Source organism: Mandrillus leucophaeus, unplaced genomic scaffold (assembly GCF_000951045.1).
Source record: "Mandrillus leucophaeus isolate KB7577 unplaced genomic scaffold, Mleu.le_1.0 Scaffold21, whole genome shotgun sequence".
NCBI classification, from domain to species: Eukaryota; Metazoa; Chordata; class Mammalia; order Primates; family Cercopithecidae; genus Mandrillus; species Mandrillus leucophaeus.
The window spans coordinates 1,250,091-1,262,712 of record NW_012102143.1 but is presented as its reverse complement, the minus strand read 5'-3'; the positions used below and the strand labels follow the sequence as shown (position 1 = coordinate 1,262,712).

Genomic DNA, 12,622 nt, shown 5'->3' with positions numbered 1-12,622 from the left:
CATGCAACATACTCTAAAGCTTTAAAAGATAAATCTAAAATGAAGCACAGTTAAAGGACACTGTATTCCAAGTAAGCACTTATTTAGTAAGTCCTAGGTACTTGATTAAAATACCGATTAGCCGCCAAATCCTCATCCAGACTTAATGCACTAGACATCCTTCCATACTGAAGATTATACCTTCCCTTTGCCCAATCTTAAAGCATTTTCTTTCTTCCCATGAAAATATCGTTTATGGATAAAATCAGCTCCCTATGTCGATTTATAATATCAAACTCATCATGCCTATTTATTAATGCCAGGTTCCCACTTGTAATTCTGATTCTCCCCCCAAAATTCATGAAATTTACAGCGCTGAAAGTTGTCACAGAGATTTTATAAAGTCCACTATCCTAATTTTATAGTTTAAGGAGAAACTAAAACTTTGCCAGCAGAAGTAACTCACATATGGCAAAGTAGAACTAAAATCCAATTCTGTACCCTCTGCTGCTTGTTCCACAATAACATGCTTACTCTCCTTTCCCTTCTTTCTCATCTCTTAATTCTCCCTATCCATATAACACTCCCAGGGACATTCCTAAATCTACATTTCCCAACAGAAAAAAAGACTGCCTAATAATAAAAGATCCTACTTAAGGTATTTTTCTAAAAAAAAAAAAAGAAACGGAAACTCTTGTTAAAATCTGACAGACCTAGACTCTGACAGAGTCTTAAAGAGTCTTAAAAAAAAAAAGTAGGCTTTAACCTATTAGAATTTTCCATCCTTGACTGCATTCTCTGTGGGGGATAAGAAAAAGAAATGTGGCCAGAGCTAAATGTTCTCACTATTGAGACAAAATTTGCAAAAACCAGCAATCTAAAAATCAAATTGGAAAACAAAGGGCAAAATGTTAAAAAGCCAAATACAGGTAGCATCTGATAAGCCACTCACAAAAAGAAATCTTATTCCCACACTCCCATCCCTTCATGTAACAATAACAAAACACTATTTACTAATTCCTATGAGAACTAAGGAATTTTATACCCAGACTGCTTACATGGAAACCTTGAGCCATTATGCGAAAAAAGTCTTCATGATCAAATGAATTCCAGAGCCCTCTGTACTGCTTTCATTTCTAACAGTCTAAATGTACATCATGATAGGAATCTATCCTTCTAGGTACCTGGCTCATGTTTCCTCTTACTGAGTTTCTTAGGTTCAGCTCCCAGACTGGATGCCTTCCTGTCCTTCATGGTCTCACCTCCATAGGCATCCAGCTGGAAGCCCTATTTTATATCCCATAATGTTATCTTACCAGTAGTTTCATAAAATTTTACTCACAAAACTAAATACAGCAAGTAAGACATGTAAGGTACTTATTAAGGCCGACTGCTGATTTACAGACTCTGCATCTAAACTAAAGTTGGATCCTGTTTTCATAAAGATAAAAGCAGTTAAAATAATTTAAAGTTTTACTCAAATCTTAATAAAAGATTAACCATAAACTAACAAATGTTAAGAGTTAACATATGAAAACTGCTATAATCAGGCTATACTTTGAATATACTGGGTTTAAAAAGTGAATAGTATTCTTTATTTAAAATGCATTTACACTGTTTTTTCAGACCCATATATCTTTGTATCCCCCAAACTATCTTTTAAAAATATATGGATTTCAGCCACAGGTGTGACTGAAAAAACATATATGTATATGGATTAAAAGTTCTGGAAGATACACAAGTTGATGACAAAAATGACATGAAAGTCAAATATTAGGGGGAAAGAAAGATTTAGAAAAGATGAGAAGATAATATATATCCAAATTCTAAGTTGTTGGGTGAGAGGTACTTTGATAAACTCCCTTTAATAGAATCAACATCAGACATTTGGGCTCAAAAAACATTGTTCATCTTCCAAAACATTCACCTTGTTTGTTTTTGATCAGCTGGAATTTCGTTTCTCTCTCAACCCAGATCCTATCCATTCTTCACTGAATGCTTGTTGGGAACATAGTCTACAAACCCTCTGCCTACGGACAAGCTCAGCATAAAATGCCTTTTAGAGAACTATAACATTTGGCTCAGGACACAGACTAATGAAAATTGTCTAGATCTTGTGATGTAAACAATGCCCACTAATGACAGAAAACCCACCGAAGAGGCAGCCTTGAAGAGTTGGTATAAAAGCATCCTAACCCTACCCAAACATTAACTTCAGTATGTTTCTATCTACCTACCACTTCCTTAAAATACTCTGAATGCCTGTTATAATGTCTACCCAGATCTAAGCTAGTGGTTTTGCTAAAAACTTGATTTTTAAAAGTGAAAACAGTTTACATTATCATGATTTCCTGTATTAAAGGTAAGCCTCTCTGGCACATGGTTGATAAAATACTGTCATACACATGAAATTCATAGGGCATGCACATACTTTGTGTGCTTCAGTTTTGCATGACCCCACGATTGGAACTACAGTTGCATCTGATTATCATGAGGCATGGAATCAGCACTGTGGTAGGATATGAACTTTAACACAAAGCACTAGTGTCTTCAATTACTAGCATATCTAATGTCCAAGAAGAACAGTTTGAAGCATTCTTAAGAGACAAACAGAAGAACTTTAAAAACCACTAATCAGTACTATTCTCTCTCCTTCTTCTAAAGTTAGAAGGACATAAGAATGAACTTGTGATTATGTTTCTGACCTAGCTTTAAAGCTTATTCTTCAAATAAGGTTAAATCACATTTTCAAGGGGAAAAAATGAAAGAATAAACCCTTTCTTGTTAGGAAAAACACCCACTGTTGGGGAGGGAAGCACATATTTCAAGTGTATAATTTTATACATTTATAAATCTTAAAGAATACTAAAAAAAGATTCAAAGATTTAGAGATAGACAAAACTGAATGAAACCCTCATTTTTGCAGTTGAGAGCAGGTGCTTCCCATTAAACTACACTATTTGCCCCAGAAAAATAGAAAAGTGATTTCAATCAACTGAACAGATGTAGCAGGAAATTTTTATGTTGCAATTTTTTCTAGTAATAAAACTGTGACAGCATAAATAATATGAATCCTCCCCCACCTTTTTTAAGCCAGTTTATCTTTTCCATTTAATCCCTATTTCCATCAAACTTCCCCTTATTTCAGTTCCTATGGACCTTTACTCAGAATTCTTACCAGGACTGTGAGGTCGCCACCTCTCTCCATCCCTCCTTGATCCAGCTAGTCGCCAACCTCCATCTTCATCTTCTCCATTTTGTTCCTCTCTAAAGATGCGCCAATTTTCACTTTCTGAGCGTGTAAATTCATGCTTTCTCCCTACTGATGCTGGTCCACCTTCCTCAAAATTTGGTCTCCCTATAAAGAAAATAATATGGTAAGTAATCATGAGCCTCTGCCAGTAAAGATTTTGAAAACAAACTTCACAGTTCAAATCAAGCTTTCCTGCAAATGTGTCCATTTCAATATTCAGGAAAAAATCACTAAAGTAACTGTGGGTATTTGCATATATTATTAGACACATTTCTTAAGGCTGAATGTTCACAGACTGTGCAATTATTTTTTAACAAAAATATTATGTACAGTTTTTTTTTTTTTAAAAGCCATGTAATGGAAAGTCCATCTTCCTACACAAGACCCTCACAGTCATATTCCCCAGAAGTAACCATCATCAAGTTTCTTATAAAGTCTTCCAAACACTGTCTGTGGGTACACTTACACATGTATACATAGCTCCCTCATCCACACGCACAAACGCCACCCTCTGGATGTTATAAATGTTGTTTTGTTTGCTGTTTTCACTAACACTGTATCTTGCCAATCCCTCCTTACCAGCACATACTTTTTAAAGTTATACGATATTTTTCATTATACAACACACTTTATATAACCAACACCTACTGGTGATTCTGCCTAAACATGGTATCTGTACATGTCAGGCCCTCTTTTATTCCAAAACAGATTATAAACTGAAAAGTAGGCCGCATGGTGGCTCACGCCTATAATCCCAGCACTTTGGGAGGCCGAGGAGGGCAGATCACAGGTCAGGAGTTGGAGACCAGTGTGGCCAATACGGTGCAACCTCGTGTCTACTCAAAACACAAAAATTAGCTGGGTGTGGTGGCAAGTGCCTGTAATTCCAGCTACTCAGGAGGCTGAGGCAGGAGAATCACTTGAACCCAGGAGGCGGAGGTTGCAGTAAGCAGAGATCATACCACTATACTCCAGCCTGGGCGACAGAGCGAGACTCCGTCCCCCACTGCCCCCCAAAAATAAAAATAAAAATTGAAAAGTAGTATAACCTCATTTACTCTAGCACCTAATACAATACAGGCATACCATAAATTGCTTTTGGACAAAATTCAAAGTTAAGCTATATCTAACTTAATATCTAAAAAGTTACATTAATGTCAAGAGAGCCTGGTATACCAAGTAAACTAAACTGCTATTTTAAAAGGACAAGATTATTCTAAATTGTGCAAACAAATTATTCAGTCACCATTCCACATGTGCTAACATATATAACTCATAACATTTATAAAATCTCACATCAAAATAGTAGGAAATCCAGAATAACATACATTGATGTCCTCAGTTTATGACAATAAAAGTTCATGTTCTCGTAATGACAAACTCAATCCTTTTAATTAATCCATACTAAAAGTGAAAAAAAAAATTGAACAACAGCATATGAAAATGAGATTCTAATTTCTGGTCATTCTGTTATATTCCATCTTACATATATTGAGATTCAGCATCCTGCTTGCCCATATGGTTGTTAGTCTGCTACTAAGGTATCATTCTATTGAAAGATAAAATATCTTGGAAGAATGGGAAGACATGATCTGCTGCTTTCTTATTGTGGTGGGCAGTCTCTAAGAGCTCACCAACAATCCTAGTCTGCTGATCTCTGTGGAATCCTCTACCTCTAATTATGAGCTGGACTAACAGAATGCAGCTGAAGTGATGAGATGCCACTTACAATATTAAATAAGACTGCAGTTTCCATCTTGGACACTTTCTCTGAAGGACACTGGTTGCCATGTAGTGACACAGACCTTGTGGAGAAGCTCGCATGGCAAAGAACTGAGGCTTACCACCAGAAACATGAGTAAGTCTGGAAGTGGATGGAACCCCAGTTGAGCTTTGAGAGACTGCAGCATGGGCTGACACCTTGAGTGCAGCCTTACAAGAACCTTGGGTCAGAACCACCCAGCTAGGATAAGATGTTTCTAGATTCCCAACCCACAGAAACTGAGATAATAAATGTTTGCTGTTTTCAACCACCAGGTAAGGGTTTTATTATCTATGACCTTGCAGGATGTGTCTGGAATGTCAGAATTATATTCTGGCTTTCCTTGGTTTATTAGTCCATTTTGCATGGCTATAAAGGAATACCTGAGGCTGGGTAATTTATTTAAAAAAAAAAAAAAAAAAGTTTATTTGGCTCATGGTTCTGCAGGCTATACAAGCATGGCACCAGGATCTGCATGGCTTCCAGTGACACCTCAGGAAGCTGTTACTCATTGTGGAAGGTGAAGTAAGAGCAAGTATGTCACGTGGTGAGAGAGGGAACCAGAAAGATGACAGAGATCCCAGACTCTTGAACTCATTACCGTGGGGAGGGGACGAGGGATCCACCCTCATGACCCAAACACCTCCTACCAGGCCCCACCTCTAACACTGGGGACCACATTTCAACATGAGATCTGAAGGGGACAAACATCCAAATTATATCACCTGAGAAGTCATAATCTAAATCTATTGTGGCTATTATGTAATATCTGATATATCAAAAACTATATTGCAGCTTTTAGAAATTATTTTGTGTAAGTAGCTAGAACCTCAGGCACATGCCACCACACTCAGCTAATTTTAAAATTTCATTTCATTTCATTTTTGCAGAGATGGGGGTCTTGCTATGTTGTTTAGGTTGGTCTTGAACTCCTGGCCTCAAGTGATCCTTCTGCCTTGATCTCTTAGTAAATTATGTAGAACGGCACTTCTGCATAATTTATTCGGTTTCTTTATCACGTATTTCCAACTGTTGCCCTAAACAGGCTGTTTAAAAATGTGATCATGTTATGAGAAAATCCTATCCATTGAATTTCAGGGATGCTGAATTTCAGGGAGCTAAATTTTTGAACCTTGTATGTAATTGTTACTGGTACATAAGTAAACTTTATTGACGCTACAAGTAAAAAAATAGATCTGAGGCCGGGCATGGTGGCTCACACCTGTAATTCCTGCACTTTGGGAGGCCGAAGCAGGCGGATCACCTGAGGTCAGAAGTTCAAGACCAGCCTAACCAACATGGAGAAACCCCGTCTCTACTGAAATACAAAAAAATCAGCCAGGCATGGTGTCGCACGCCTGTAATCCCAGCTACTTGGGAGGCTGAGGCAGGAGAATCACTTGAACCGGGTGGCAGAGGTTGCGTTAAGCTGAGATCGTGCCATTGCACTCCAGCCTGGGCAACAAGAGTGAAACTCTGTCTCAAACAAACACACACACACCTAGATCTGACTTAGTAAACTAAAAAAAAAAAAAAAGAAGTTATTATGTGTAAATAATCACCTAGAAACAAAATTTAAGCTCCTTTATAGAAATTTCTGAACAAGTATTGTTCAAAATGGGTTGAACCAATATTCATGTAGAATGGTTTGGAACTAGTATTCATGTAAATTCAGGCTACTTCATTCTCCACAACACCTCCACCCCCTCCTTCACAAATGAGGAAACGGGTCTTCACTAGTCAAGGTGTGCAGATAAGAACTAGAGCCAAAAAAAAAGAATAAAAAACAAAACACTTAAAAAATAAATAAAAGAAACAAAAATAATAAACAAAACAAAACAAAAAATAATTGGAGCCAGAATTTGAAACCAGGTCTAATGACTCCAAATCTCATCATTCTTTCTTTGGTGTTGTTTTCCTCTTTATCTTCAAATTTTCTGCCTCAAATCCTTTTTGAAACAAGGAATGCAGAATTGGTCATTCAAACTTTATGAGCTACAGGTTTTCCAACGGTTTGAGAATCACAAGGTTGTTTTAAATTTGTTTCTCTTTTGTTAGTACAGCCACATTTTTCATCAAGCCATGTAAGTTCTGCCTCCAGGGGCCGTGCTCATTTTCGCAAGGGTGAAAAGACCTTAAGAACTTTTAAATGGACTTCACTCATCTCCCCACCTCTTTAAGAAAACATTTTTTAAAAGTACACTAATCACAAATGTCAAAGAGTTTTCATAAAGCAAATACATATAATTTAACTACCACCTTAGATTTTTTAAAAAAAGATTTTAAGGAGCCTCAAAAATCTTCATGTGTCCTCCCAAATCAGCCCTTCCCAAGATAAACACTATCCTAGTATCCTAGTATCTAGCCCCAAATATTAGCTTTGTCTGCTTTTAAACTTTTTTATAAAATAGAATATTCACTTATATCTGGCTTCTTTTGCTGAACATTATGAAAGACTCATTCTCCCTGCACGGGGGCCATGCTAATCTTCTCTGTATCGTTCCGATTTTAGTGTATGTGCTGCCGCAGCAAGCACAGGAGATTCATTCTCATTGTTACAGGGAATATTTCGGTCTTTTACATTGCTGTACAGGATCTCACTGTATAAACAAATCACACTGTATTAGTCTTATTCTACTGCTTAGAGACATTTAGGTTGTTTTCTACCTTTTTGCTATCATAAGAATTGTGCTTCTATGAATATTCTTGGACATGAGTTTGGTAAGTATATGTTTGGATTTCTGTTGGCTATATATTTAGCATCAAAACTGCTAGGTCGCAGTATGCTCAACTTAGTTTACTACTACTGAATATTTTTCCAAGGAAATAGTACTACCAGCCAGGCATGGTGGCTCGTGCCTGTAATCCTAGCACTTTGGGAGGCCGAGGAGGGAGGATCACTTGAGTTTAGGAGTTTGAAACCAGGCTGGGCAACATGATGAGACCTCATCTCTATATTTACCTATAATTTTTAAAACGTAAAAAAATTTTAAGAAAGAAATAGTACTAATTCACCATTTGTTTGCTTGTTTGTTTTACTCAAACCTCTAGCAATCATTAAATGACTCACTCCTTTACAGACAAACACAGAGACACAGGATTAAAAACAAAGATAAGGCTCAGACACAGCACCTGATCTCCAGGTCCATGTAACGAAGACACACAGGTAAATAAGTAACCTAATTCAGCTGACAAAATGTGTTAATATATCTCATCTGATCTTCATAATAACCACAAGAGATTAAGTCAACCATCATTAACTCTCTTGCTTCTGCAAGGACAGGGATACCTGTAAGGTGGTTTTCCCAAGGCGACACAGCTGAATCATAACCAAATCAGAAACAGAACCTAGGCAGTGTTGAAACACCTAACCTATGGTTTATTTCTACACTAAATGATTCTTAATGGTTCACTCATAAATTTGACCCACCGGAAGCAGCCAGAAATTCTAGAGAAACTGAAATGGGAAGAAGGAGATCTGGGATTTAAGCATAACAAGCTAAAAGGGTAGTAGACAAATCATGCACGGTACATCTTGGGGAAAGTGTCAACATCTCTAAAAAGGGGAGACATAGTACTAAATTTGTTTTCATCTTCCCACAGAATGATTTCAAAATGTATGCTCCTGAAAAAAAAATGGTTAAGACCAACCTCTTCAATATAAAAATTTTATTCTAGAAATTATTTAGAAGGTGACTTCAAACACAGTCATAAAAACGCACATTTCCAATTACTACTACTATAACTAAAAATTATACTGTATCTAAGCGATCCCCTAAAATATTAAAATAAATCCCTTCTAACCAAATTGATTACAGATTTACTTGTGTAAATTTGGATGGGTGGGTGGGAGTGCCAAGGAGACCGTCACCTTTGTAATTTGAATTTAAAAAAATATATATGTATATGTATTCCTGATATAATTTAAAATAAATAATAGGTCAGGCATATTGGCTCATTCCTATAATCCCAGCACTTTGGGAGGCCAAGGCGAGCAGATCACCTGAGGTCAGGAGTTTGAGACCAGCATGGCCAACATGACAAAACCCAGTTTCTACTAAAAATACTAAAAATTAGCCTGGCCTGGTAGTGTATGCCTGTAGTACCAGCTACTCAGGAGGCTGAGGCAGGAGAATCGCTTGAACCGAGGAGATGGAGGTTGCAGTGAGCCAAGACTGCACCACTGCACTCCAGCCTGGGCAACACAGCGAGACTCTGTCTCCAAAAATAATAATATAATTAAAAATAAATAAATGATAAATATTAGTCATTCATGGGCAGTTTAGAAGATGACCTCTAAGTTCCCTTCACGTCTAAAAATTCCAACAATTCATAGTAACGAAGACTAAACTGAGTGAGAGTTACATGGCCCTTCCTCAGCATTCAAAATCAAAGGCTTCCTCCTTCTGTAACGTCAGCACCATGACTAAGTCGACTAACCAAATACTGTATTTCAGTTGACTTATTTTTAAAATCTTAACAGATTTACAAACAAGATGATTTTAAAGTAAACCGTATTGAATTATTTACAAACTCATGCCTGGACCAAATATTCCTAATCTACAGTCAGTGAATGAGCTCAGGGCTGTGAAGCCTTGCACTGGAAGTGCACTCTGTGCTGGCGTGCTTTCTTCTTCTTTGAGGGAAAAGGGTCTACGGCTTTCATCAGAATTTTAAAGGTGTCTGTGACCCTCAAAAGGCAAAGAAACACAAATTTTAAATGTCTTTTTTTCCGTTCAATACAGCAAACATGAGTATGAGGAAAACGTATATTTTATGTCCTTATGTTAAAAGCAAATTGTGTAAAGGTGCTAAAATACATATGTACTACATATATAAATAATTTCCCCAGTGGCAATAAACACTTGGTTGTTACAATCTCAGCGTATTAAGTCCAAATAGGATTCATCTAAAAATTAAATTAAATTAAATTAAAATGCAGTGTTGGTTTTTGCCTGGTCTAACTGAGTGGACTTCCTAAGGAGAAAGAGCAGTAAAAGGGCACCTGTGTGCATGTTTGACCCACGGCCAAAAATAGTGTTTATGGAAAACTTCAGATGGAGCAAAGAGGCACTCAGCCAACAAAATCTACAGCTGTGAGACTTGGAGCTTACAACTGCCCAATCTCCACAAGCAAAAGTGGAATTATGGGACAGACTTTGAAGCTTGTTTATGTACAAATTTTTTAAGGAGTGACTTTGTATTACTCTATTCAGATATATATTCTCTGATCAACACCAAAAAAATATTCTAATACCAAAGTAAACAGTGAAAGGGCATCCCACCCAAGTGTTGATATTTACCACCCTTCTCCCCTACAATTACTTATAAACAAAACTCACGGTGGCTAGGACAGAGCAGTTTAAATTCTATACCAAGAGAGTTACAAGTTTCTCCCTGAGGAATAAATAACCTGCTCAGCTGGTTAATATGAGTCCTGAAAAAACAGTAGAGACTGTAGAAGCTGCAGTGTATCAGAATCTCAGAAAAAGGTCCTCAGGCCATTTGAATATGTACCATAACCCTACAGCCCTCATGCTCAGCTGTCTGCTGGTACACACCCAGAGGCTGCCTGAAATCTGTGGGAAGGCAATTAGTAGTTGGCTTGGACATGTGGAAATGGAAAGAGACTACACATCTTCAAAAGAAAGCTAAGTACACTATGTAAGCAAGAACATGGAGACCAGGGCTAAAGTTTTAAAGCTGTGAGATTACCTATTTACACACGCCAGAAATCGCACTCCAACTGAAGATGTTATTGTTCTCAAGAAAAATGTGATACATTTATAGATATATAGTGAATTATGTCAGTCGGAAAGAAAATCAAATGTCTTTAGGGACAGAGGACTAGATTTAATATAGAATAATTTACCTGGTCTTGGAACCTTGCTTAATTTAATCATTATAATTCTGGAGACAAAATCCATCAATCTATGAACAGGTATTTAGTATTTATGTTCATTCACAGAAGAAATGTTTCAGAGCCATCTCCAATTACCTTACTGTAAAACAGCTACAACAGAAATAACAAATTGTCTAGATGGGAAGGACCATGAGTTTTTGGGTGAAGGTGGCATATCATCTGTGCCAATATCCGTGTCATCTCAGTGAAGGAGCCCCAGGAAACACCACCCCAAAATATGCTGCTTTGGTATGCTCATTACTGCAAACTGAGAAAACTTGAGGAACAGCAAGTACAGGGAGGGGCCTTCTCTGATGCCCCCTTAACTCAAAAAATGCCTTTGTCCCCTCCCTAGAATTTCATCAATCAGGGAAGATTAACCTTATCACATAAGAGATTAAAAGGTCCAGTAACAATCTTCCTCAAGTTAATTTTTAATACTTGAAAGACTTTGTCTCAACTTGACGACTTTTGTTCATCATACATTTCCTCCCCTCATTTTCCCATAGCGTGTCAATACCTTCCCCCAGGACCTCCATATCCCTATTCCAACGCTATAAGAACTTCAATCATCTGGTCCTTCCTCGAGTTTCATGTCTTGTGGGACTCTTGTGCATAAGCACGTAAACTGTTTTTCTTCTGTTAAGTCTACCTACTGTTGGTTTATATTTTGGACTCAATTATTCAAACCTTCAAAAGGAAGAGAGAAGGTCTTCTCTTTCCCCTACACCAGCTAACCTGGTAACTTCAACCAGAAATGACTTTAAATGCTCAGGCTATTGTAATGGGAATGCTATGCTCCTGAGTGGGCACTTCAGAGCTGGTCTATAATATTCACAGTTAGCAGTTAGGAATCACTGTTTATAGACCATAGCAAGACTTTCAAATTGTAGAAATCCAGAAATTAGAAAGCTTCACTTACATTTCCTTCTTAATTGAAGATCATTTTGCCAAATCATTTTTGTCTCAATATATTGAAACCAAGTATACTATGTAAAAAGACTTTTAAGTTTAATAAAATCCTTATCTGTCTTGCCCACTATAATGTGTATTCTCAGGCCAGGTGAAGTGGCTCATGCCTGTAATCCCAGGACTTTGGGAGGCTGCACTGAGAGAACAGCTTGAGCCCAGGAGTTCAAGACCAGCCTAGACAACACAGCAAGACCCTGCCTCTACAAAAAATAAAAAAGTAGCCAGATGTGGTGGCATTCCTACAGGGGTGGGGGATTAGGTGGGAGGATCACTTGAGCCTGGGAGGTCGAGGCTGCAGTGAGCTGTGATCACACCACTGCACTCCAGCCTGGGTGACACAGCAAGACTCTATGTCTAAAAAAATGAAAATAAAAAATACATAATGTATATTCAAAACACATGACAGATACACTCAAGTGCTTCTGCTTCCTATAAGCAGGATTATGCTATACTTGTTCTAGTATTTTTTTGTTGTGTTGTTCTGTTTTTCTTCAATTAGTTAGCTGGGAATTGATATACATTATAATTCCTACCAGTGCAAGCAGGGAATGAGCATCACACCACAAATCCCTTCTTTATACTTTACCTTCCCTAGTTCTGAAGGTCAGTATTTCTAAATGCTGTGTCTGAATTTGTGTTGAAGTATTTGGTATTAATAAAACAAAGAAGGAATTAATATATTTTTTAAATTGGGGGGGGCGGGACGGAGAGGATTCTACAAAGGCGGATTTCACTTTCTAAGTAGCATTATATT

General features: G+C 37.5%; 1 protein-coding gene across 4 annotated transcripts in view; it reads right to left on the bottom strand.

Moving 5' to 3' along the window:
* GIGYF2 (GRB10 interacting GYF protein 2) overlaps positions 1-12,622 on the bottom strand; it is a 177,152-nt gene that overhangs the window by 77,882 nt on the left and 86,648 nt on the right. For all 4 annotated transcript variants that reach the window (XM_011980239.1, XM_011980241.1, XM_011980238.1 and 1 more), the window contains one exon: positions 3,158-3,337. In XM_011980239.1, coding sequence (XP_011835629.1) covers positions 3,158-3,337 — 180 coding nt within the window. The remainder of the gene's footprint in view (positions 1-3,157; positions 3,338-12,622) is intronic.